The sequence below is a fragment of the Mobula hypostoma genome, chromosome 12, assembly GCF_963921235.1.
Source record: "Mobula hypostoma chromosome 12, sMobHyp1.1, whole genome shotgun sequence".
Taxonomy (NCBI): Eukaryota; Metazoa; Chordata; class Chondrichthyes; order Myliobatiformes; family Myliobatidae; genus Mobula; species Mobula hypostoma.
In genome coordinates, this window is record NC_086108.1 from 52,518,722 (window position 1) to 52,543,191 (window position 24,470).

General features: G+C 37.4%; 2 protein-coding genes across 15 annotated transcripts in view; one reads left to right on the forward strand and one right to left on the reverse strand.

Annotated features, from left to right (window-relative positions):
- Nucleotides 1-20,120, forward strand: part of usp1 (ubiquitin specific peptidase 1) — a 74,643-nt gene extending 54,523 nt beyond the window's left edge. For 4 of the 5 annotated variants that reach the window (XM_063064100.1, XM_063064101.1, XM_063064102.1 and 1 more), the window contains 7 exons: nt 3,616-3,745; nt 7,424-7,531; nt 8,000-8,169; nt 10,191-10,930; nt 12,658-12,816; nt 14,271-14,472; nt 19,337-20,120. In XM_063064100.1, the coding sequence (XP_062920170.1) occupies nt 3,616-3,745; nt 7,424-7,531; nt 8,000-8,169; nt 10,191-10,930; nt 12,658-12,816; nt 14,271-14,472; nt 19,337-20,105 (2,278 nt within the window). In that variant the 3' untranslated portion in view covers nt 20,106-20,120. Of the gene's footprint in view, nt 1-1,398; nt 3,746-7,423; nt 7,532-7,999; nt 8,170-10,190; nt 10,931-12,657; nt 12,817-14,270; nt 14,473-19,336 lie in introns of those variants that run through there. The other variant, XM_063064104.1, reaches the window with a different exon arrangement.
- Nucleotides 20,121-21,617: 1,497 nt separating this feature from the next.
- dock7 (dedicator of cytokinesis 7) overlaps nt 21,618-24,470 on the reverse strand; it is a 192,555-nt gene continuing 189,702 nt past the window's right edge. For 8 of the 10 annotated variants that reach the window (XM_063064095.1, XM_063064090.1, XM_063064088.1 and 5 more), the window contains 3 exons: nt 24,001-24,107; nt 23,244-23,411; nt 22,493-22,627 (listed from right to left, as the gene is read on the reverse strand). In XM_063064095.1, coding sequence (XP_062920165.1) covers nt 22,585-22,627; nt 23,244-23,411; nt 24,001-24,107 — 318 coding nt within the window. In that variant the 3' untranslated portion in view covers nt 22,493-22,584. Of the gene's footprint in view, nt 22,628-23,243; nt 23,412-24,000; nt 24,108-24,470 lie in introns of all 10 variants that reach the window. The other 2 variants (XM_063064097.1, XM_063064093.1) reach the window with 1 other exon arrangement.

Here is a 24,470-nt window from a genome sequence, read left to right on the forward strand (position 1 = left end):
TAAGAGGAACCTGAGGGGGATCCACTTCAGATGATAACGTGACTGTGGAATGAGTTGCCAGTGGAAGTGCTGGATGCAGGCTCAGTTGCAATATTTAAGAGAACTTTTGATAGGTACATGAATAGGAGGGGTATTGAGGGCTATAGTCTAGGTATGGGTCGATGGGACTATGCAGATTAACAGTTTGGCACATACTAGATGGGCCAAAGGGCCTGTTTCTGTGCTTTAGTAGCTTATGACTATACATGTATGCGTAGGTGCTTCGAAAAAATTTCCTGTACTGGATCACAGGTACATGGCTTCAGATTTACAACCTTTACAAGGAATCCCATCCCCGCTTTTGTATAGTTGTTTTATTAATATTTAGGATCCCATTTGATTTTTCAGCAAGTCTCAACACGCTGTGTAATTTCAAAAGTTTATGCACTTGTATGCCCAGATTCCTCTGTTACTGAATCGCAGAGGTTCACAACCTTGTCTGGAACAAGGAGGTCAACCCCAATTTGTTTAGTAAATCCACAGAATAACACTGATCTCTAGAATAATTTTTGTAAATACACGCTCCCTTTCAACCTATCACATCTTTCCTAAGGTGTGGCATCCAGTGCAGATCAGAATAGTCCAGGGTGGCTGAGATTTTTTTTTAAATTATAAAGATATGTTAGCTACTACTTGCTTTTGTGACTTTTTTTTCTCAACATGCCCTGTCAAAGTACAATGTAAGTATAGCTCCAGATCTCTATGTTCTTAATGTTACACAATTCTCATACCGTCTCTTCTTATTCTCCATACCAAGAACTTTACACTTACCAGTATTAAAATTCATCTGGAATCTGTCAAAATAGTACTAGGTGGTGCTCCAGTATGTCTGTCTTTCCAGGCAGCGAAACAATCTTTTGCCATCAGTCTTTCATTTTGACAAGTCAATTATCAAATGCCTTCGGTAGTGCAAACAGTACTGTGCAAAAGTCTTAAGGCAGGTGGCAGAGATGGAACGCCAGAGGTGGGGAGATGGTGCAGACACACTTGGCACTGAAACATCAGGCAAGGTAATTTGATTCCAAGCAATTGGCTTATTGATCATTATGAATGTCTCTCTGGTGCTTCCCACTCTCTCCTCTCCCTTCACCTTCTGTCAACTATGATTCCCTTCTCTCTGTCCCCTTCCCACTCTCAGTCCACAGGAGACACATATCGGAATCAGGTTTATCATCACTCATGTCATGAAATTAGTTTTTTTTTGTGGCTCAAGTATGGTGCAATGCGTAAAATTACTACAGTTTTGTGCATAATTGTCTTAAGCATCTTGGTGCTCTCCCTCTACATATAATATCTAAGACTTCACATACTATTGTATATACAACATCATATACATTTCCCTCGTTGACCACCTTCTTGTATGGGGGAAAAAAACCAAATGTGGCAAGAAAGATGAGACAGGGAGGGGAAAGGGAGGCATTTATATCAAATACAAAAAAGTGTTGCAGCTACTAGGGTAGGTAGTAGGTACAGAAGATAGGAGACTGTGGACTAGGTTAAGGCTGGGGCACTGTACGTTAAACAAAACATTGAAAATGATAGGGAAACATCAGACAGGATTGTGTGAGGAATGTCAGGAAGAAGAGACAGTAGACATGTAGTTCTGAGTTGCAGGAAGTATGGGATACGGAGAGATGATGATTATCGATCTAAGGGAATTGGGAGTGCAGGAATTCACATTAAAAGGGTTGCTGGGCTGGGTGAGAAAGCACAGGTCAGGGTATTTTTAGCTTTCTTAAGGGGTACAGGGTTTTTTTTATAGGATATGATGAATAAGCAGGCAACTTCCCTTCCTGAACTATTTTTTGTAATTACCCTTGTTCTCACATTAAAAACCTAGTATCCATGCTCTTTCTACTCTCTAATGTTTTGGGAAGATAGAGGAGCCTGTAGCCCATCCTACTTTAGTGTCATTTGCGAATCTGAAATTTTACATCACAAATTTATATGGTAGTGGTCATGGCACTGATTCTTGGTATCTATGCTAACTACAATCCTCCTTCAAAAACAGCAGAAGGTTAACTGTTTTTTATCATTGACACTTTTATTCAGTGATTCTCATTTACTAACCAGCCTTTGGAAATCTATATTGACAAAATTCCTTGTGTTCCCTTTGGCAATTTTCATTATTATCTGCAAATAAGTTTACTCAAATATTGGGTAATGTAATAGAATTTGAAGGAACATTTATTCAACTTACTTTCAAAGAACATCTACTTAAAATTTTTGCAATAAACATCAGTTTAAATATTCACACAATTGTATAATCTCAACCAGTTCATATTATTTTCAAATTCAAAGTAGATTTGTATTCTATTACATAAAATGTAACAAATCTAACAGATTAGCCATCTGTACAATATTAGAGCATTGTTGAAACTTAACTTTAAATTTGGGAGACTGGGCAGCTGAAGGAAGAGGAAGGCTGTGAACAAACAAATGGGAGAATTAGTTCTTCTGATTGAACATTGCTCACCTGGTTCCTGCACCAGAAAGGACTTTCTATAAAGCTGATTCAAATCATGTTGAGAATCAGTGTTCAAGTAGATTGAGAATAGTTAATAAATCTACACATTTGTAGTCAATCCATAAGGTTCTTTCATATGTAGACAAACTGGATTGGAGAGAGCTTATTAACTTATATAGGTTTATTGTTTTCTTCATATATAATTTTCTTTAATTATTCTGAGTTGATAATTTCTGCAAATGCTTTTCAATATTCTGATTGTTATTAAATTCCATAGCTGAAAATGTAATTTCCCTTGCTATGATCAACAAGCTGTTCAGTTTTAATAGTTCATATATGCTACCTAGCAATTAAGAACTAACATTTTGTTTTTTTGAAAATATAACTAATGTTCTTCATTCTTCTTACCTGTTCACTTCCGTATTTTAAATTGTATTAATACATCTATACCAAAGGTGCTCCTTCCCTCTGCTAGCCTGCAAGCCACCCTTGAGTAATGTGTAGCACTTGCTTAGCCCACTGACCAGGGTATTGTGAAGGCATGGAAGCAGGTGGTGGATGATCGTATAAGCAGCTGATGCATATCTCAAGTCTTGGTTATGCAACTATGCCAGGCAGACAATCTCTGAAGAGTATTGATAATAGTTGGGGTCGCCCGCCTTGTAAAGACTCTGTCCAGAAGAAGGCAATGGCAAGCCACTTCTGTAGAAAAATTTGCCAAGAAAAATTCTGGTCATGAGACCATGATCACCTATGTCATACAACACTGCACATGATGATGGTGAATAAAGGCTACCTTTAAAATACTTTACACACCATGTCAAAAATATCAGATTAGCAGACTGCAGGGTGAACAGTAGTCTTCAGTTAACTGAGGTGATTTTATGTGACCCACAAATGACATCTATGCTTGTCATCCTTTTACCAGTTCATGGTTATCATGTATTTACCATCTATATTGCAGCTATCCATTGTTCCTTTTTTACATTGAGTCACTTACTTAATGTGATCTGACTTTGAACTGTTGTAATTTGTTTTTTGTTCAGAATTGATTATTGTTCTGGTATCCCGGTGTATCACTTTTACCCCATCTGTTGAAATTTAAATAGGTGTGACAAGACTGTTTCTGGAACCCAGCTGGTAGCTTCTGCAGTTGATTATGAAAAGAGAGAGCAGCTTCTGCCATTTGTTGGCCTAAACAATTTGGGAAATACATGTTACCTCAATAGTGTGCTTCAGGTAAAGTATTCTGACGTTGGTAGTGTCAATTCCCAGAAATGTCTTCGTTAGTAGCATCAGCCAAGTTGTATTAATCCTTTTCTGTTTTTGTAACTAAGGAAGCAGCTATTTTAAAAATTGTGATCATTTGGTAAGTTATAAATTTAAATGTGAGTTTTTAAATCTGTGTTCTTTTAACTTAAATTGCCTTGCTTCCAGTGTGGATTATTATCTTCATGACTTAAACTGGAATGCTAGTCTCAAAAATGTACTCTAATTTAAAAAAAATCACGATGTGAGATTTCGATCAATTGATTTGACATTAAAAGTAAACATGAATTGGATGAAAATGGAAATACTTAGTTTTTAAACTGAACCTTGGTAACCAAAGTGAGTATATTTTGTTTAAATTCTTGGCTCACATCTTGTTTGATGGGGACGATATGCACATTCACTTCTATAACATCCACCATTGTTCCTGTACCTAAAAAAGACCAAGATAATACGTCTGAATGACTGGCGCCTGTTGCACTCACCTCAATAGTAAGCAAATGTTTTGAGTGGCTGGTCAAGGACTACATCTGTAGCATGCTACCACCCACACTGGACCCCTTACGATTTGCTTACCAACACAACTGATCGACAGACGACACAATAGCCACAGCTCTACACACCGCCCTTGCACATCCGGAAAAGAGGATGCTTATGTGAGAATGCTGTTCCTGGACTACAGTTCAGCATTCAACACCATAATTCCCTCCATGCTCGACAAGAAACTCAGAGAGCTCGGCCTTCACCCTTCTGGAATTCTTGTCAGATTGCCAGCAGGTGGTAAGAGTGGGCTCCCACACCTCCGACCTGCACACAGGCGCCCCTGAGAGCTGAATAAGCCCCCTCCTTTACTCTCTGTATACCCATGACTGTGTCCAATCTGCTAATTAAATTTGCAGGCGCTACCACACTGGTTGGCCTAATCTCAAATAATAATGAGGCAGTCTACAGAGAAGAAATCATCACCCTGACACAGTGGTGTCAAAACAACCCTCAATGTCGCAAAAACAAAGGAGCTGGTTGTGGACTACAGGAGGACTGGGGGACATTCCGTATTGCCATCAATGGATCTGGGGTTGAAAGGATGAACAGCTTTTAAGTTCCTTGGCAGAAACATCATCGAGGATCTTGTGTGGTCTGTACACACCAGGTGTGTGGTGAAAAAGGTACAACAGCGCCTCTTTCACCTCAAAGACAGTTGAAGAAGTTTGGTATGGGTCCTCAAATCCTAAGAACTTCCTACAGGGGCGCAATTGAGAGCATCCTAACTGGCTGCATCACTGCCTGGTATGGGAACTGTACTTCCCTCAATCACAAGACCCTGCAGAGAGTGGTGCAGACAGCCCAGCACAGCTGTAGAAGTGAACTTCCCACTATTCAGGACATTTACAAACACAGGTGTGTAAAAAGGGCCCAAAGGATCATTGTGGGCCCGAGTCACCCCAACCACAAACTGTTCCAGCTGCTACAATCTGGGAGAAGGTACCGTAGCATTAAAGCCAGGACCAACAGGCTCTGGGACAGCTTCTTCCACCAGGCCATCTATGTTATGTTGATTGTCCTGTTGTACATGATATTTATTATAAATCACTATAAATTGCACATTTAGACGGAGATGTAACGTAAAGATATTTACTCCTCATGTATATGAAGGATGTTAGTAATAAAGTCAATTCAGTAAGTTCCTGTTTTTAGGCAATTCAATATTTTGGGCCATTTCTGGTAAATATATCGAGTAGGTGATTCTAATTTCATTCTCTGCTTAGTATTTCAATGAGGATAGAAAAAGACCTGCAATTCAGTCAGTTCCATTAATTACTTTGCATGTTTCAGAAACAAGCTATGCAGCCCAACCTGTCCATTTACACCCCATTCAAGCCATCTGCTCTGTTGAATAGCTTCGTATAATTTAGGCTACGTCCTCACTACGCCGGATAATTTTGAAAACAAAGCTTTTTCTCTTCCTTTTGACCCTCCGTCCACACTGAACCGGTGTTTTCATGCCCCGAAAACAGAGATTTTCGAGAACACTCTCCAGAGTGTGTAAATTTGAAAACGATTGTTTCGCGTTGTAGTGTGTACGGGGTAAACGGAGAGATTTTAAAAACGTTGTCATGAAAACACCACAACAACAATACTTTTTCTGCTTCTGCTTGGGACTGCGCAAGCACTGTCGGATGGCTGTTCTTGGTTCTTGATCCTCCAAAATATTCCGCATGGAATTTAAACTGAAGGTGGCTTTCAAGCTGGTCCCCTCGGTTTCTCTGTTTGCATCCTTTGTTCTTCTGCCCGTACCCTCCGGTCTCCCAGTCTGCGGTGGTCGTACCCTCGATCTCCTGTACCCCGGGGTCTCCAGGCTGGCACTGTTGCTGACTGACCACCGCTGTTATAACGCGCAGTCGGTGTGAACGGCGTGAGAGTTAAATTGTAAAGTGAGCTTTTTTGACTAGATCCCCTAAATTGATTTGATTGAGTCTATCTTTAAAAATATTAATGTCAGAAATACTGTGCAGGTCTGGCTGCAGAAGATTCCACTCACTTGTTGATCTTGGATAGAGGACGGCTTTATGTGTGTGTTGTTTACTTTATTGTCTACGTTAATAGTTTATTTGGAATGAAACATCTCCACTGCTTTACTGACTTTGTAGTCGTTTGTAACTCGCAGAAACAGCTCGACCTCATTGTCTGTCTAAACGGAGAAGTCCGGTCTGATTTTTCCAGCGGAGGTTTTCTTTGTATTCCTCGAAGACATCGTTGAAAACTTTCTTTCGCTGTTGTTGGTACTCTAGTTTTATTCTATGGAAATAGCACAACGCCACCACGGAAACATAAATATTATACTGTTTCCTCTTCGCTTGTTTTCTGTAGATGTGTCTGCGTATGCCCAGTAGGAGTAGGTTCGCCCAAATATCTGTTTTGGTATGGACAGAGATATTTTGAAAATGCGTAGTGTGGACGCCTGTCGTTTTTACTCGAAACCGGCGTTTTCAAAATTATCCAGCGTAGTATGGACGTAGCCTTAGAAGCTAGGAATCTTCTATTTTCAGTATTTCCCTATATCAAAAAAAATTGAAGTCAGTAAACAGCAGTCTGATTTCTTAATTTATCAGTGAAGAAATGAAAGGCCACAGCTTATTCCAGGTTACTCCAAAATAAATTAGATTGGGGAGGGTTTTCATGGGTAGATATATCAGTTAGAAAATAATTTTATAACAGTAGATTAGAATATGCCATTGAATAATTGGCTGCCAGATTTGCCGCAAGTAGTAGTACTTTCATTTAGCCAGGATGTAAAAGATCCCAGGGAACTACTATGAAGAACTGTAGGAGAGTTATAGAGGAACATTCTCCTTGTAAGCAAAAATGATTAGATAACCACTTTTGGGATCATAAACAGGATGCCAGTTATTTCACTATAAAACAATTCTGGATGTCCTAATATCTTGCCTTATTGAAACAGATGATAAAATATTTTAAATTTTAATTGTATGGTAGATTCAAAGAACATTGAATGTTAGATGAAAGCTTGAAGAACGGAGTATGTTAATGTGATGTGTTAAGCAGTTCATAGTGATTTTAAGCTGATAGAGGTCCCTCTAAATTCATACAATTGTAACAGTTTTCAAAAAATATTTTTTTAATAACTAGGTGTTGTATTATTGCCCTGGATTTAAAACTAGGATGGAATTTATGAATGACATAATCATCAAGAATCAAGAGATGCTGAAGAGTGACGAGGATCCCAAAACAGATCAGGTAATTCAGAAGGAAAATAAACATATATGTTATAAGGCTGAAAGTCTTGTGCAATTATTAGGTCATTGTAATTTGCCACAACATATGTAACTAAAATAGGTTTGTTTACTAGTATTGTGTGATCAAAACAATGAATTACTAATATATTGTCCACTGGTAATGCTACAAACAGATTTAAACTGGGTAATTTTAGCACTAGATTGGTATCTTAGAACAGTGTGCAGTAGGAGAAATAACAGGATTCTAACAAAGTAAAACTGCAAAGTCAGTAAAGGAGAATAAAAGTAATTAAAAGCACAATGCCATTTTTTCTTTTCAAAATAATGTGAATATGTATAGAAGATTGGTATTGCAGAAGAATAGAAGCTATTTTAATGAAGTATATCCTGATAATTGCTGGATTTGAAAGATTAAAACCAACTAAATTTTGAACAGCATTGCTGATCTGTGAATGCTCGTTTGCTGTAGGACATGACAGATGGTCGAGAGGAATTGCCAGTTTGCTTAGAGCTGATCTGTAATTTGCATAGTTTGATTGGGTTGATGGAACAGACTCAGGCCAGCTACCTTCTCAATGCCGAGAATTACACAGAGGGGGAGCTTGCTATTCAGCCTAAAAGACTGATGTGTACGTTGAGGTAAGTTTTTAAATGCAAGAATAAATTGTTAAGTGTATGTAAGGAAGAAATGTGGAAGTTAGATTTTGGTGTTTTAAAAAAAATTGTATGCATAGGATGATTAGCCATAAGCAAAAAAAATGGTGTCTGAATACTTTTGTCTTTCACTAATTATCCTAACTATCAGAATCCTTGCAAAGATCAGAATATATGAACATTTATTTATTCGTGTCCAGTTGAACTTTCTGAACTACATGTGGTAGGACAAATTTCGCTGCACTATACAAGGGGTGATTGTTAAGTTCGTGGCCTAAGGTAGGAGGAGTCAATTTTAGAAAACCTAGCATATTTATTTTTCCTACATTTACACACTTAGTCCAGCGGTCATGGAGCATACAGATATCCCTTCTTTGTAGAAGTCGGCATCTTGGACCTCCGGAAGTGGTCCACAGCAGGGATGATTGATAAGGTCGTGGCCTAAAGTAGAAGGAGATGAGGAGAAACTTCAAACTTGTTGCATTTTTACTCAAAGAGTTGAACTGCACATGCATGTAATGAGAGCTGTATAACTCATCTCCTTCTACCTTAGGCCATGAACATATCAATCTCTCCTGCTGTGGACCACTTCTACAAAGAAGGGATCCGTATGCTCCACGACCACTGGACTAAGTGTGTAAATGTACGAGGGGGGACTATGTTGAAAAATAAATGTGCTAGGTTTTCTAAAACTGACTCCTTCTACCTTAGGCCATGAACTTATCAATCACCCCTCGTATTGCTGCTTTTTTCTATACTTGCCTTCATGCCACTTATCTTAAAGATGATGATTACAGAACTACAATATGACTCCATTGGCATGCTTCAGTCATCTGGTAGCTTGCTTAAAGTATCCACTTTTCCATGAGCCTAAAAATCATTAATCTGGCTTTTTTTCTGTTGGCCTCTGCCTGAATTCCACTGGCAGGTTACTCAATATCAGAAAAAGATAGGAAGCTAAGATTATCATTTTCCTCCATTTTTATTTGTCCATCTCAGTTTTGCATCGATTTGTATGCTTCTGAAATTGTAATTGAATCATTTAGTTTATCACTGTAATTAAATTCTGATTTATCCTTGCCAGTTATGTTGGTATTATACACAATTCTGTTACTTAGAGAATCAAAATAGTCTTATTTTTAGCCATGAACGTTATACAGAAATGTTCTGGGACAAATTCAACTATCCCTGTTCTTACTTCCTGCTTCATCTGACCCCTCCCACTCCCAATTCGTAATATATATTCATAATATTTACTGTGGGATATGGGCATCACTGGCAAGCCATCATTGTTTGAACTGCTGTACGCTCTGGTGACTGTATTTTCAAGTGCAATTGAATAGGGAGTTCCAGTGCTCAGACTCTGAGGGTAAAGGAATATAGATCTATTTTCAAGTCAAGATGCTAGGTGACATAACTCCAAAGGCATGTTCCTGATGAATTGGTGGTAGAAATTGTGGATTTAGGAGGTGCTATGCATTGTACCTTAATAACCTTCGTAGTGGTATATCCAAAGTATTTTGCAAACCAAATCTACATTGATTGTTTTCCCTTCCTTATTCTAATTATGATTACTAAATCTGTTTTCTGGCTAATTTGATAAATATGAATCACAGCTCAGTACCACTAAACCCATTTAAGGTAACTCACTTGATTTTGATTCAACTAGCAACCATTTCACTTGCTTACATATTACAGAGAGCTAAAAATGAATTTCTTTTCCCAAACCTTGTATTTTAAAGTTTAACATTTTAATTTTCTGTATCAAAATCATAGACAGATTTATTATCACTGACTTACTTGTCATCAGTTATCTTGTCTCTTCTTTTGAAGACTGATCTTGGAGTTCATGACTTTGGTTTAATGTAACGACTAAGTTGTATGAATAATATGATTATTGCAGTTGCCATTTAACAGCATAAGTTCTAGTTCTGTGCAAAAAGCAAATTAAATGAGAGCACAAGTGTCCCACCAAATAATTAATAGACTGTCCACATGTATTTTAGAGAGCTGAATCCAATGTATGACGGATATCTCCAGCATGATGCACAGGAAGTTTTGCAGTGTATTTTAGGATACATCTTAGAAGCTTGCCAGTTATTGAAGAGTCATGCATCTGCTGAAGAAAAGATTGATCCTGAAACATGTGTGGAGAATAAAATATCCACTGAAATCGCTGAAATATCTTCTGAAATCTCAAGCGTCAGAAATGTTGTTGTACAAGAAAACCATGAAATGCCCGATCTGGAGAAAGAGGAAACGCTGAAGAAGAAAAATGGTAAAAGAAAAAGTGTTACGCAAGAGGGCAATGCCATGAAAAGGTCTAAACTGCCAAAAGATCCAAAAAATATACAAGGGAAGCGACAAACTAAAGGGAAGAGAAAATCTTCGGGAGACAATATTGAGCAAGAGTTTGATACTGATACTAGGAATGTATCTGAAAATAGCACTGCTGGCATGGTTGCCCAGAAAAAGACACGACTTGGGTTAAGGTGGCTGAAGCCAACAGTGAACCAGCCAAGTATACTTTCAAAATTCTGTAGTCTTGGAAAAGTGACATCAACCATAAGCACAAAAGAACCAAGTAACAATGATGCAAGTGGATGTCAGCCAAATTATGCTGTAAACTCAGTGGTGACAGATTACCACTGTTCTTCATCAGGCTCTGCAACCCAATGTGATAAGGAAATCAGTGAGAAAAATCAAGACCTGTGTGAAATTGAGGGTACGAGCACAAGTAAAGCAGGTTAGTAAGTCTACAAGTTGCATTACATTTTTTTCTTTTGAACCAAATCAAGGATTCATTGATTTTCTTAATTGACATTTCGTAATGCCATTTGTAAGTTGGACCCATCTAAATAAATATTCTGGGAATGGTGCCATTATTAATAAACATTTTTCTACATAGAGTTGTAAGAAGGTAAATAAGAGCGGGGGGGGGGTGCGTGAAGAAAAGGAAAGCTACAAAATGCAAATACGTTGAAAGTTAAGAAGAATGGGAGATGCATGTTGAGATCTTATCAAAAAGCCATCTGGTTAATATTAAAACATACTTGTAATTTACAGTTATACAGTACAGTAGTTAACATCTTTTCCACTGAACTTGGTAGGTTTGAAGGAACACGATAAACTACTAGGTGAGTTTTTAAGGTACTGTAGGAACCAAAGTCTGTGTGTTGGAGAGTGTGGTAATTGAGGCTCCAAAGCATCAGGATTTCTGAACAGTTGGATAGTGATTTAGTGATCAGCCAGCTAATACTCTACATTTGGAGTTTTATTTAAAGTTGCATGTGAAGGATTGGGATAAAATGGCTCTGGGCCTGTATTCACTAGAATTAAGAAGAATAATGGGTAACCTTATTGAAACCTATCGAATGGTGAAAGGTCTTGATAGAATGGATATGGAGAGGATGTTTTCTATGATGGGAGAGTCTAAGACCTGAGGACATAGCCTCAGAATAGAGGGGTGTTCTTTTAGAATGGAGATGTGGAGGAATTTCTTTAGCCAGAGAGTGGTGAGTCTGTGGAATTCTTTGCCACAGGCAACAGTGGAGGCCAAGTCTTTATGTGTATTTAAGGCAAAGGTCGATAGATTCTTGATCGGTCAGGGCATGAAGGAATATGGGGAATATGGGGAGAAGGCCAGAGATTGGGGCTGAGAGGAAAATTGGATCAGCCACGATAAATTGGCACAGACTCGATGGGCCAAAAGGGCCTATTCTGCTCCTATATTGTATGGTATTACAGCTTTACAGCTTTTTGATAATTGATTATTTTCCAACACATTTCCTATTTAAAACTAAGATCTGACTAATGAAGGTGACGCTGCTGAGTATTTTTATAGAAGATGCAAGCTACTTATTTCCTTATTTGTATAACTATATTCCACATGGCATACTTTTAATGCTTGTGGACAATTCAATCATTTTTCCATGTTAGTACAATGATTAGGTACAATGGTATTGTAAAATATCAAAGGGGAATCTATTTCCTCCTTTAATCGGGTTTATAATTGTGGCCCTCCGCAGGAGAAAGTTTGAAATGCTTTTCTTGTCTCTGGATTGTATCACATCATTCGAAACTGTATTTGAGCTTTAGTGTTTCTCTTTTTCTTTCAATTTGTGATCAACTGTTGTTTAGTTGGAATTTACAGAGGAAGTACTCAATTGCCGTTTAAATTTTATGATGAGATTTGTATGTGGCATTCCATATATAGAAATGCTTCCTATACAATACTTAATGGTTTCTAGCATTTGTTGCCTCATTCATAATGTCTCAGCAAATAATTTGGTTTGCTGATATCTGTTCCAGTGGATAAAACAAAAAGATATGAAATATTCTGACAGGCAAGTGTGCAGGAACTTTACCTTTTGCAAATTATCTGTTTCAAAAATTTCAACTCTCTTGGCTCCACAGACACATGGTTTCTGTTTTACAAACTGTTGTTTTAACAGTTGCTTTTTGTTTGTCTAGAGCTGTCTGGCTTAGAGATGATAGATGGAATGTTCCAAGGACAATTAGTCCTAAGGACACGATGCTTAGAGTGTGAGTGTTACTCTGAGCGAAGAGAGAATTTCCAAGACATTAGTGTACCTGTTCAAGAGAATGACACCAAGGACAAAGGATCTGAGAGTAAGTTATTAAATAAATAGACTTCTACCATTACTGTGGCAACCTGGAAATAACTTGATTTGCAGTTAGTAAATGCAGTATTTAATTTTATAGTGGTGCAGCATCTGATTTTAGTGCTGGAAATCTGATATAAAAGTAGAAAATGGTGGAAGTACTTAACCTGCTGGGTATTCTCTCCTTTCCCTATTTATCTTTTTCTCTTGCACTTGGGTAGATTGGAGGAAGACTGAGAGTAGTGGTGGAGAGGTGTTATTCTGACCAAAGGTTTGTGACCATTGGTGTTGATAGTGTATTGTTTGTGTGTGGTCAACATAGATTGGCAGAGTTGTACGTTTGTAGAAAACTTGGTTATTAAATGATTAAGCAGTATATAGTTCAGTTGGAAATGTTGACAAAGAAATCACAGATGGAGTTTAATCTGAACAAGTATTATTGCCCTGGATTTAAAACTAGGATGGAATTTATGAATGACATAATCATCAGGAGTCAAGAGATGCTGAAGAGTGACAAGGATCCCAAAACAGACCAGGTAATTCAGAAGGAAAATAAGATTAATTAAGATTAAACAATGTCACGAGCCTTGTGGCCCATCAGGCCGGTGCTTATGCTGGTTTACGTGGCGTGAAGCGACTGAGAGTATAAGACCCCCCCCCCCCGATAGGCGTGTGGCCAAGTGATTAGGGCGTTGGACTAGCAATCTGAGGGTCGTGGGTTCGAGCCTCGACTGAGGCAGCGTGTGTGTCCTTGAGCAAGGCACTTAACCACACAATGCTCAGTCTACCCAGCTGAGAATGGGTACTGACAAAAATGCTGAAAAAGCGTGTGCAAGCAAGGAGGCCTACAAACCTGACTCAGTTACACCAGTTCTGTCTGGAGGAATGGAACAAAATTCCAGCAACTTACTGTGAGAAGCTTGTGGAAGGCTACCCAAAACATTTGACCCAAGTTAAACATTTTAAAGGCAATGCTACCAAATACTAACAAAGTGTATGTAAACTTCTGACCCACTGAGAAAGTGATGGAAGAAATAAAAGCTGAAATAAATCATTCTCTCTACTATTATTCTGACATTTCACATTCTTAAAATAAAGTAGTGATCCTAACTGACCTAAGCCAGGGAATGTTTTCTAGGATTAAATGTCAGGAATTTTTGAAAAACTGAGTTTAAATGTATTTGCTTAAGGTGTATGTAAACTTCTGACTTCAACTGTACATGTAAAATTCAGTAAAAATATTGTTTAAAAAAAATCTGACCTTATGGGGACAGGGAGTGGAACTACTTGGATTGTTTATACACAACTGATAGGAATCAACAGACCAAATGGTCTCCTTCCAACTGAATCACTGGGGAGTCAGTCTGTGAAGTCTCTTGAGGCTGATTCTAGGAACTAAAGGGAAAAATTACAAGAAAAGTTGGAGTGATTTTTTGATTTTTGTAATTCCATTTCTTCCAGTCTCACCAGAACCGAAGATGGAGATAAAAACACTGAACTGGGCAATATCACAGTTTGCTTCAGTGGAAAGAATCGTTGGTGAAGACAAATATTTCTGTGAAAACTGTCATCATTACACAGAAGCTGAACGCAGCTTGTTGTTTGACAAGATGCCAGAAGTTGTGACAATCCACTTAAAGTGCTTCGCAGCATGTAACTCGGAGTAAGTATGAAAATTGATTAAATCAATGTAATCTGTTTTATACTGCTACCCCCAACACTTTTCTTTGCTCTTTGTTATAAATAGCCATCATATTTGACTGAAAGCTAGAGGGATAACAATTTCACATTCCTGTGTATTATTTAAGAATATGAACAATTTCTCTGTTCCCCCAGTAGTGCAAAGTATTTATTTTTCAGGTGAAGAGAATGACGGATAGGGGTGGGTAGTTGTTTATTGATAGTATGCCAATGTTGGCTGCTTTGTTCTGGATAGTTTGAAGCTCCTTGAGAATAATTGCAGTTGTATCCCTCCAGGCAGGTGTGGAGTATTCATTTGCAGCCTTGACTTTGAGCATATAGATGGTGAAAAAAATTTGCAGTAGTAGGAAGTCAGTCATTTGGTGCTGCTCAACCAGCCTCTGACCTTCTCTTGCCAGCACACATTATTTGTGGTTGGACCAGTTGAGTTTCTGCTGAATAATGTCTCAATTTTTGACGGTGGGGTAATCTGGCATTGAATGTTGATTGCCTTTGTTGGAGATAATCATTGTTTGGCACTTCTGAGATACAGAGAAGCAGAAGAATGGACCATTTTTAGAGGTCATCTATGTGAAATTACTTTTTTCATGGACTAGATATAGCAACTAAGGCTACATGCAAAATATTATACGAACCTACATTAGAGTCGTAGAGGCAGTGGGCTCTTTGGCCCAACTGGTGATCCTCTCTAGTAACTTAGCTACTACAGACGTTAGACTTACTGTCCTACAGTTCCCAGAATTTTATTGGTTGCTGCCCTTTTTTTTTTAAAGTAAAGGCCCAATATCCTCCACCATACCAGCGCCTCACTCATGGTTAGCATTGATGCAAATACCTCTGAGCTCTTCCAATTTCTTTAGCCTACCACTGTATTCTTGGATTTATACGGTCAGGCTCTGGAGATTTGCCTACCTTCATAACTTTTAAAATTTGGAGCATGTCCTGCACTGAGAAAAGATTAAAAAAGATTAGCTTTATTTGTCACATGTTCATTGAAACATACAGTGAAATGCGTCAGAGTGTCACCATGCTTACAGACCAACAAGGCATGGCCAGAACTTACTTACCATAACCCATTCATCTTTGGAATGTGGGAGGAAACTGGAGGCACCCTGAGGAAATCCACACGGTCACGGGGAGAACATACAGATTCCTTACAGACAGTACTAGGGTCTTCCAGCTGTTTTTGCAGAGCTTTACCCTAACCTTTACACTACTATGTCTGCAATGTGGACTACTGCCCAAGACCTCTCCATTCATATCTCACTCTCCCTCTCTCGTTATAATTTCTCCATTAAAATACAGTCGGCCCTCCTTATCCGCAAGGGATTGGTTCCGGGACCCCTTGCAGATACCAAAAAATGCGGATGCTCAAGTCCCTTATTCAACCTGTCTAAATGCAGTGGGACTTTAGGACCCAGTGGAACCCTGGACCTTATTTAACCTGTCTCAGTGCGGTGGACATTAGGACCCAGCGGCGGAGCTCTGAATCCACAGTGTTTCCATTCACGAAAATAATCACAATCGCAATTTAAAATAAAGTGGAAATAATAAAGCGATCGGAAAGAGGTGAAATGCCATCGGTCATTAGAAAGGCGTTAGGCTACAGTCGGTCAACGATCGGAACAATTTTAAAGGATAAAATGAGAAAGGCCCTGCCCCGATGAAAGCTACAATTATTACTAAGCAACACAGGGGTTTAATTATTGGGTTTTGGGTTTTTGATCCTTCACATCAACCCGGCAAGGATGGACAGCACGCTTGGGAGCGATCTGTCACTGGATCGAACTCGGGAATTTCCATTCCCGAGCCCGGCGCTGAAACATACATCTCTTAAGTGTTTTTTATGCATAGAAAGGTAAAATATATACTATATACTAAGACAAACGTTTGACTAACTGACGCTAAATAATACCAGATGTACCTGTTCCAACTTACTTAGTAAGAGAACTTACGGGTTTTTTTTTGATCCCGATCCATGACAACCTATGCACATCCTCCTGTATACTTTAAACCATCTCTAGGTTACTTATAATATCTAATACAATGTAAATGTAAATGCTATGTAAAATAGTTGTTATACTGCATTGTTTAGGGAATAATGACAAGAAAAAAAAAGTCTGTACATGTTCGAACAACAAGTGCTGGAAGTGCACTTCCGGGTTTTCTTGATTCGCGGTTGGTTGAATTCGCACATGCGGAACTCACGGGTAAGGAGGGCTGACTGTACTTAATTTCTTTGGCTTATCCTTTATTTTCTCAGCCAAAGTTATTTCACGCTTCCTTTATCTCCTTCCAATGCCAACATACACCAAATGCTGGAACAATTCAGCAGGGCAGGCAACATCTATGGAAATGAATAAACAGTCAACATTTTGGGCTGTGACCCTTCTTCAGGGCCTCAATTTCCTATGACATTCTCCTAGCATATGACACTGGAAGTAATCCAGAGATTACTACTCTCAAGGTCCTGCTTTTTAACTTCCTCCCTTGTTCCCTATATTTACTCTGCAGGACTTCATCCCTTTATCTACCTATGTTATTTGTGCCAATCTGCACCATTTTTGGATGTTTATCCTCCACCTTGAGAATGTTACATGCAGAATTAATGCATTTGTCACAAATTACCAGAGCTGGAAAACATATTTAATGCACCGTCCCTATCTAAAAGAGTAGAAGTTTCAGTTTATGATTGTGACATTAGAATGTAATCCAGTGTTTAAATATTTGGAGTCTGTGGCCAGCATTGAATTCATGAATGATCTTGAGATTCCCACAAAATCCAACCATGTTTTAGACTTTAGAGAGTCATTTGGTCCAACTCATCCTTGCTGACCAACACTAATTCCATTTACCTGCAGTAGCCCCACCTACATCATTCTACTCCTTTCCTATCCAAGTTCAAATTCCTTTTTAAAATGTGTAATTGTATATACCTTTACCACTTTATCTGGCAGTTCATTCTGTATAATCATTTCCCTCTGTGGAAAATCTCACTCTTGAATCTTCTTTTAATTTCTCTCCCCTCACCTTAAACATGCCCTCTAGTGTTTACACTTCTCTTCCCTGGGGAAAAAGCTTCTGCCTATACTGTCTATGCCTTCAGAATTTTATATTCCTCCACGTCTCTCAGCTTACATTTCAGTGAGAATAGACCCAGCCTATCCAATCTCTTTTAAGTTAAGACTTCTATTCCAGACAACATGCTAATGAATCTCCTTTGAACTCTTTCTAATCCTGCCACATTGTTCCTGTAGTATGGTGACTGGAACTGTACATTGTTCTGTGTGGCTTGACCAATGTTTAGTGAAGTTGTAATATGAAGGCAAAATGCCAAGTGCCACCTTCCCTACGCTCTCTACCTGTATTGCCATTTTTAGGGAGCTGTGAACTTACACCCCAAGATCTCTACCATTTATTATACATGTCCTGTTAGTGTTTGATTTCCCCAAATGCATTACCTTCATCTGTCTGAATTAAATTCCCTTTGCCTCCCTACCCAACTCCCACTGTGTCTCTCACAATCTTCACTATCTACTGCTCCACCAATTTTTATGTCACCAGTGACCCTACTGAAAAGTCTACCATATATGATAAGTTTCTGACAAATAACAACGGTCCCAGCACCAGTCCCTCTGGTAAATCACTAGTTACTGACTAGTCAGAAAAAGTGCCCCATGATCACTTGTTCCATATAACCAGCACACTCTGTGTAGGAAAAACTTGCTCCTTGGATCTCCTTTAAATTTCTCCTGTTAAACCAATTTAAGCTCATCAATTTGCTTATAACGTACTCAGAAGAACTCATCTGATTTGTGAGACAAGATTTCCCCTTGCACAAAATAATCAGCCTCTGCCTTTCCAAGAGAACATTAATCCGTTCCTTAAATTTTTTTCCCCAATAGTTTTCATTTAATTGATGAAATGCTTATTGGTCTGTAGATTCCTGGCTCATCTCAACTGCCCTCTTTGAAAAAGGGAGTATCATTCGCTACCCTCTGTGGCTAATGAAGATGCAAGAATCTTTGTTAGAGCTCCAGCAATCTCCTCTCTTGCTTCCAAAAGCTTCTTGGGATTGATTTCATCAGATACTGAGAATATATTCACCTTTAATGGTGGCAATATCTCTCAACAGTTCCTCCTTCATGACAGATCTGTTCCACAGTATCAGTGTAATCCCCTCCAACTCTCCATCCTTCAAATCCTTGCTCCTGCTCATACCTCTTGGCTCCATGTATAAATTCAGCATTGTAATTGTTTTGCTTTCCAGTAAGCTGTTTGAAAAATGAGATCTCAGCTGTTGGAGATGTTACTCTCTGGAATTAGTTCACAAGGACAACAACTGTGAAGACTAATTCTCAGCAGTACAAACATTTTTAAACATTATACTGTGCTGCTTAAAGATCAAAACATAATTAGAAGGTGATATAACACAAAACTCTTGTTTTAAGCTGTTCATGTAAAGACACTGCACTTAAGATAAAAAAAATTTTTGGGGCAAATCAATTCTAGATATATCTGTTATTAAGATTTATAATACAATACAAAGGGTCAGAGTTAGAGTTATTTTACAGCAGAACCAGTTCATATTCATCAGCTGGCATCAGTTCAAGTGAATGTTCTTCATATCATTGTAGAAGGCTACAACTGGAGGCGACTGTATTGGTTCTATTACCAAATCAACAAAAGAAACTTTGTAATTTCTACGAAACATGGAAACCCTCAAGTTGCTGTTATATTCATGCAGAAATAATGGTGAATGGCAGTTGTTGCACTTATAAAATCTAGACCTATATCATTGCCACTCATGGTCTCTTTGCTTTTAGGTTGGAACCTTATGGCAATCTCTCAAAAGTGAACACTCCCTTACTGACTCCTCTTACACTTTCACTGGAAGAATGGAGTACTAAAGAGGCCAATGACAGCTATGAACTATTTGCTGTGGTTATGCATAATGGGGTGAGTATTAGTAGTGGTCATTACACAGCCTATATAAAAATGACATATCTTGGCAGTCAAGAGATGACCAATGAAGAACCTGCATTGAACTGTGCATATAGTACGAAACAGGAATCAGTCAGTGAAGAACAGGCAAAAATCTCTATTTATTCACATGAATATGATGATGGAGAAATATCAGTGAAATTAAAAGGAAACTTCCAAGCAGCAGCATCTGGTAAAACTACAAAGAAGAATGCAGAAAGTGTTGGACTCCTAGGTGGACAAAAAAAATTGTCTGGCTTTGAACCGTACGCCTCCAAGAATAAGAATGACCCTGAAAAACCTGGTTTTGCACTGAAAGAAAATGACAAATTGGACCTGGTTAACCTTGAAGACAAATATAATGGTTTCCTCAACAGCCAAAGCAGTTTTAACAGTCTATGTGGAATACCAAAAATTGGAAGAAATACCCCAGAAAATGGGGTTCCTCAACGCTGCTGTAGTCTGCAGGAGTATGAAGGAAAATGGATGTTGTTTGATGATGCCGAGGTGAAGCTTATAGATGAGCAAGATTTTCTCAACTCACTTTCTCCATCGACCTCTTGTACATCAACCCCATATTTGTTGTTTTATAAGAAAATGGCAAACCCATAAAAAAATGAACTTTAAGAAATTTGCTCCAAGTAATTTCACTGCTTGTTGTTTAAGAGGATTACTTTCAAACCTTGCTAGTGAAGCTTCATGAATCAAGCATAATCAAAACAGTCTGATTAAAATAAGCCTCCAAATTGATATTTAACTGAAAATTGCAGGCTCTAAATTTCTGAACATTAACACCACTACACTATTCACACAGATTATGTGCAAAATATAATTTTTTTTTGTCTCCTTAGGAGATGGTTTTGATTTTACAATTGTACTCCACCTCAATTTGTTTGGTTATAAGTTTTCAAAGGTGATTAAAATCACCACAGTTAAGTGTAAAACACCTTGTGATATTTATAACTGTCAACAATGTGATCGGCTACATTTTAGAAGGATGGTAAAAGGTAGAGTTTGACCTGAATCCCTCTGCCTGAACCTTCTTCCATCCCTAATGTTTCCAAGTACCTTGAGGAACTGCTGTGTTACTCCATCCAGAAGTCAAAGATAAGTATGATCACTGCCAGATATTTGCTATTTCTTCTGTTCCTATTTAGTTGGTTGAGATCAACTCTGAACAAACCTGAACTTTGGACTGCATATATAGTGCGGAAAGAATCTACTAAATTATAGTCTTGGCACTACTGCTGAGTTGTCTTAATAAAACCACACACCATTTAAAAGTTTATAAAGTTTGGCTCTTAATTCAAGCTTTTGATGTAGATGATTGTAGATACTTCATATCCTATCCTAAAAAAGGACCTTTCTTTCTAGGTTACTTTCTCAAAAATTCTCCACATGTTTAAGAATATGTATATTAAATCTGGAATATAGTCACTGATTTCTATTTTCTTAAACATTGTAATGTAGATAATTGTAAATATAAAACTTTGTACAAAATAACTATAAAGTTTAATTATACAACTAGTGTATAGTTCCTAAGGTATTTTAAAATCTACCCTATTAATTCACATCAAATTTGTAAATGGACTTAAAGGTTATACATTGACTCCATTAACATTTATTTGAATTGACAAGCCTGCACGCTAATGTCGATATTATGTCTTGGGACTTCTTAAATTTCTCAGAAGTGATATGTTTAACATAATGTGAAGACTAAGCAAGGTCTATCAGTGTGTATTAGTAAACCACAGCAACATTACTGCTGCAAAAACTAACGTGTTTTTGTTTTACACATGTTTTACAACTCTTAATTAAAAGCAAAGGCCATTACCACAAATCTGATACCTACCATTATTTTTTACTTTAACATTGACAATTTGTCTTCAGTTTGTTTTCCTGAATTTAATAATTTCAGTGTTGTAATATAGAAATACTATTGTGATCATAAACTTTTTACTTCTGATTTGAACCTCACCTTGGATATAACTTACTGTAGCATAATGAGCTAATGAAGTTCAATTATTTTTTCACTTCCTAATAAAACAATGGCAAAAGCATATAATGTATTATTACAAATAATTTCTTTAATACTTTCATTAACCTAAAGTGTACTATTGCATGCCAATTGTGTTAATTAGAATGTGAGCAGGTATTAACACCAATCCAAATCTATTGTTCACAATTCCTGCAGTCATGCAATAATCCTGGCTAATATATATTTCTCACTTTTCTTTCCTAAAGGAATTCACATTCTAATATAAACCATGGATTATTCAATTGTAGGAAATTGCTATTATATCTCACTTTACTTTGGCATTAATATCATTGTAGTCTCATGTGAAATCAACTTTTGAACATGAGCTGAACCTGGAGAGATCTTCAGGTACAGTACTGCACTAAATCATATACTTGTTAATTTGAGGGAGTAAAATTTTGCATTAATCCAGAGCTGTTAAGTGTCGGAACTAATGTTTGATAGGAGTTTATTTAAAACATTCCTATCTTGGGTTATTACCAAGGCATACATTATGTGGGCTTAATTCCTCTTCATTAAGTAGAAGCTCTCTCAGTAATAAAACACTTGTATAAAAAGTGAACAGGCTGGAGCAAAGCAAATCAATGTACTAGATATTTAGTAATTTCATTATTTAATCGTACCTTTTTTTTTAGAAAATAATTGCCAATTACACAACAAAACCTAACAAGGGATCTTGTTCAAATTTGATAAATAGTGCATGAGATAACAATATATAATGATACATAAATACATGACTGTTAGTGAATCTGAACAATTGTAAATGCTCATGACAAAACAAACAACAGCACAATACTGAGACTTTGTGCAATCAAATGTAACCATAGCAGTATCAAAATAATCACTAGTACCATCACGGCTGACATTTATCCTTGCCTTCATATTTAAAGAAATGTAGTGTATTTAAAATATCCACACTTGTATAAAAATTTGAGGTATGAATTTGTTCCTTTTATGTACTTTTGATTACCATGTTTGTTGCCCGATGATGAAATGGAAAGGCTTTTATTGTATTCCTTCACATGCAATTGTAGATAAATGTCAAGTTCACTTTCAGATGTCCATTTTTCGAAGGCTTAGTCGACTGAAAGAATCCCTGTAACCACAATAATGAATCAACAAATAAGCATTTTTTTTGTAATTTTCATTATTTCAGTTATAGTGGGAAAATTGAAGCCATTTTCTAAAAGATTTAACTGATACATTGTATGCAACTCACAAGATTCTATATTTATAGCAAGCTGTTTACTGATGTTTTGTAGTCAGATGTGGCCTGCTTTCAACCAAATATCTACAAGTGGAAAGCCAGGCAGTTTATAATGCTTTAATACTGATCTAAGTTAAGCTTGATAATTACTTCAGATTTGACTGTAAACTATCAAACCACACAGTTCAAGAAAAATTAATCAAATAGTGGATAGTGATAGAGCACTGATGTGATTGTGAATGGCATTTACAAAACAGCCCCCCTTAAGAGCAAATACCAGTTTTAACAGAATCCTAAGCTAAAATCAATAGAAATAATGTGATGATTTTAATGAAGTGTAATTCTGAGAGTATTTCCCATTCTTCCATGACAGAGCTTTTTTTCATGATTAAATCTTTTACAGCATTAAAAGAGAAAAAAATTAAGTAAAGCACTATCTGTTTTATTTCAGTTAATCTCATCACCAGGAACAACAACATTCCTGTTTATATGAACTGTAACCTACCTGTGGCAACTGCTTGGCAGAACTACTTTATAAAGTTGGGGTATTTTCCTGTTTATCAAAGGTTGAAGAGCTTCTTTGAGGCGATGATAGTTCCGTTCAAGCTCACGTTGATATTCCTTCTGGTCAGGACCTATTAAACTCTTGTTCTTCCGTAGTGCATCTTCACATCTTAATTTAAACAATGTAGTCAGTAGACTTCAACACCCTTGTACTGTTACTAATCAGCAGAACTGGGTTTTGGCACTAGATTTGGTTATTAATCACAGCAGTAATTTCTTTTAATGTTTCCAAATACAGTACTTCATCTCAATTTTGCCTCCACCTTTACTATCTCAAGTGACTGACTTAACAATACATTTTAGCTAAATAAAAACAGGAAGTGTCTCAAGAAATCTTGCTGTAAATGGATGTAATTTATATTGGACCATGACTTGATCCTAAATAACACCCAATTGATCAATGGAAGAATATATGAAAACAGCCACCACTTTCTTGCCTAGAGAGAGAAAGAATATTATGTCAACCTTTCCTAACTTAATAACATAGCTGAAATACAATGTTCAGTCTCAATATTATCAGCCCTGCAGTTGCCAACAGCAACAGCCCAAAGATTTCTATCGAGGTGATGAAATGACAGTGCAAGGTCTTTTGAACTAAAGGCTTTCTGTTGCACTTCTAGCTGGTTGAGAGTTCAGTTTTATCTGGACGTTGTCATGAATAACATCAACAATATGGAAAACAATTTAAAAAATCTCACTTTTTGGTGAAGTCTTTGAAGCATAAGCGTAACTTGTTGTGGTGTCGGAATAGCTTGGGATCATTGGGAATTTCGGACAAAAATACTTGAGCAACTTCTAAAGGTCCCTGTGCAGAGGGAATAGAAGTGATAGAAGCATGACTTAGCTTTCATTACCATCAAAACCTTAATGCATGTTGAAAGCATAATACAAAGAATTTGGTTCTTTGGTCAAAGAACAGAGATTCATCACCAGCAGACTCCTATACTGATGTTATAAAATATAAATAGTAGCATTATTGGTGTATTAATCCTAAACAAACAACACAATTGAAACAAAAAAGTTTAAACTTAAATTGTATATTCAGGTTTAATTTTTCTTTTTGCGTGTGTTCCTACTTTAAAAACTATTTAAGATACTTAGTTTTCTTGTTTTACACAATATACCTTCCCAGTGCCAGATATACAAGGGGTGATTGTTAAGTTTGTGG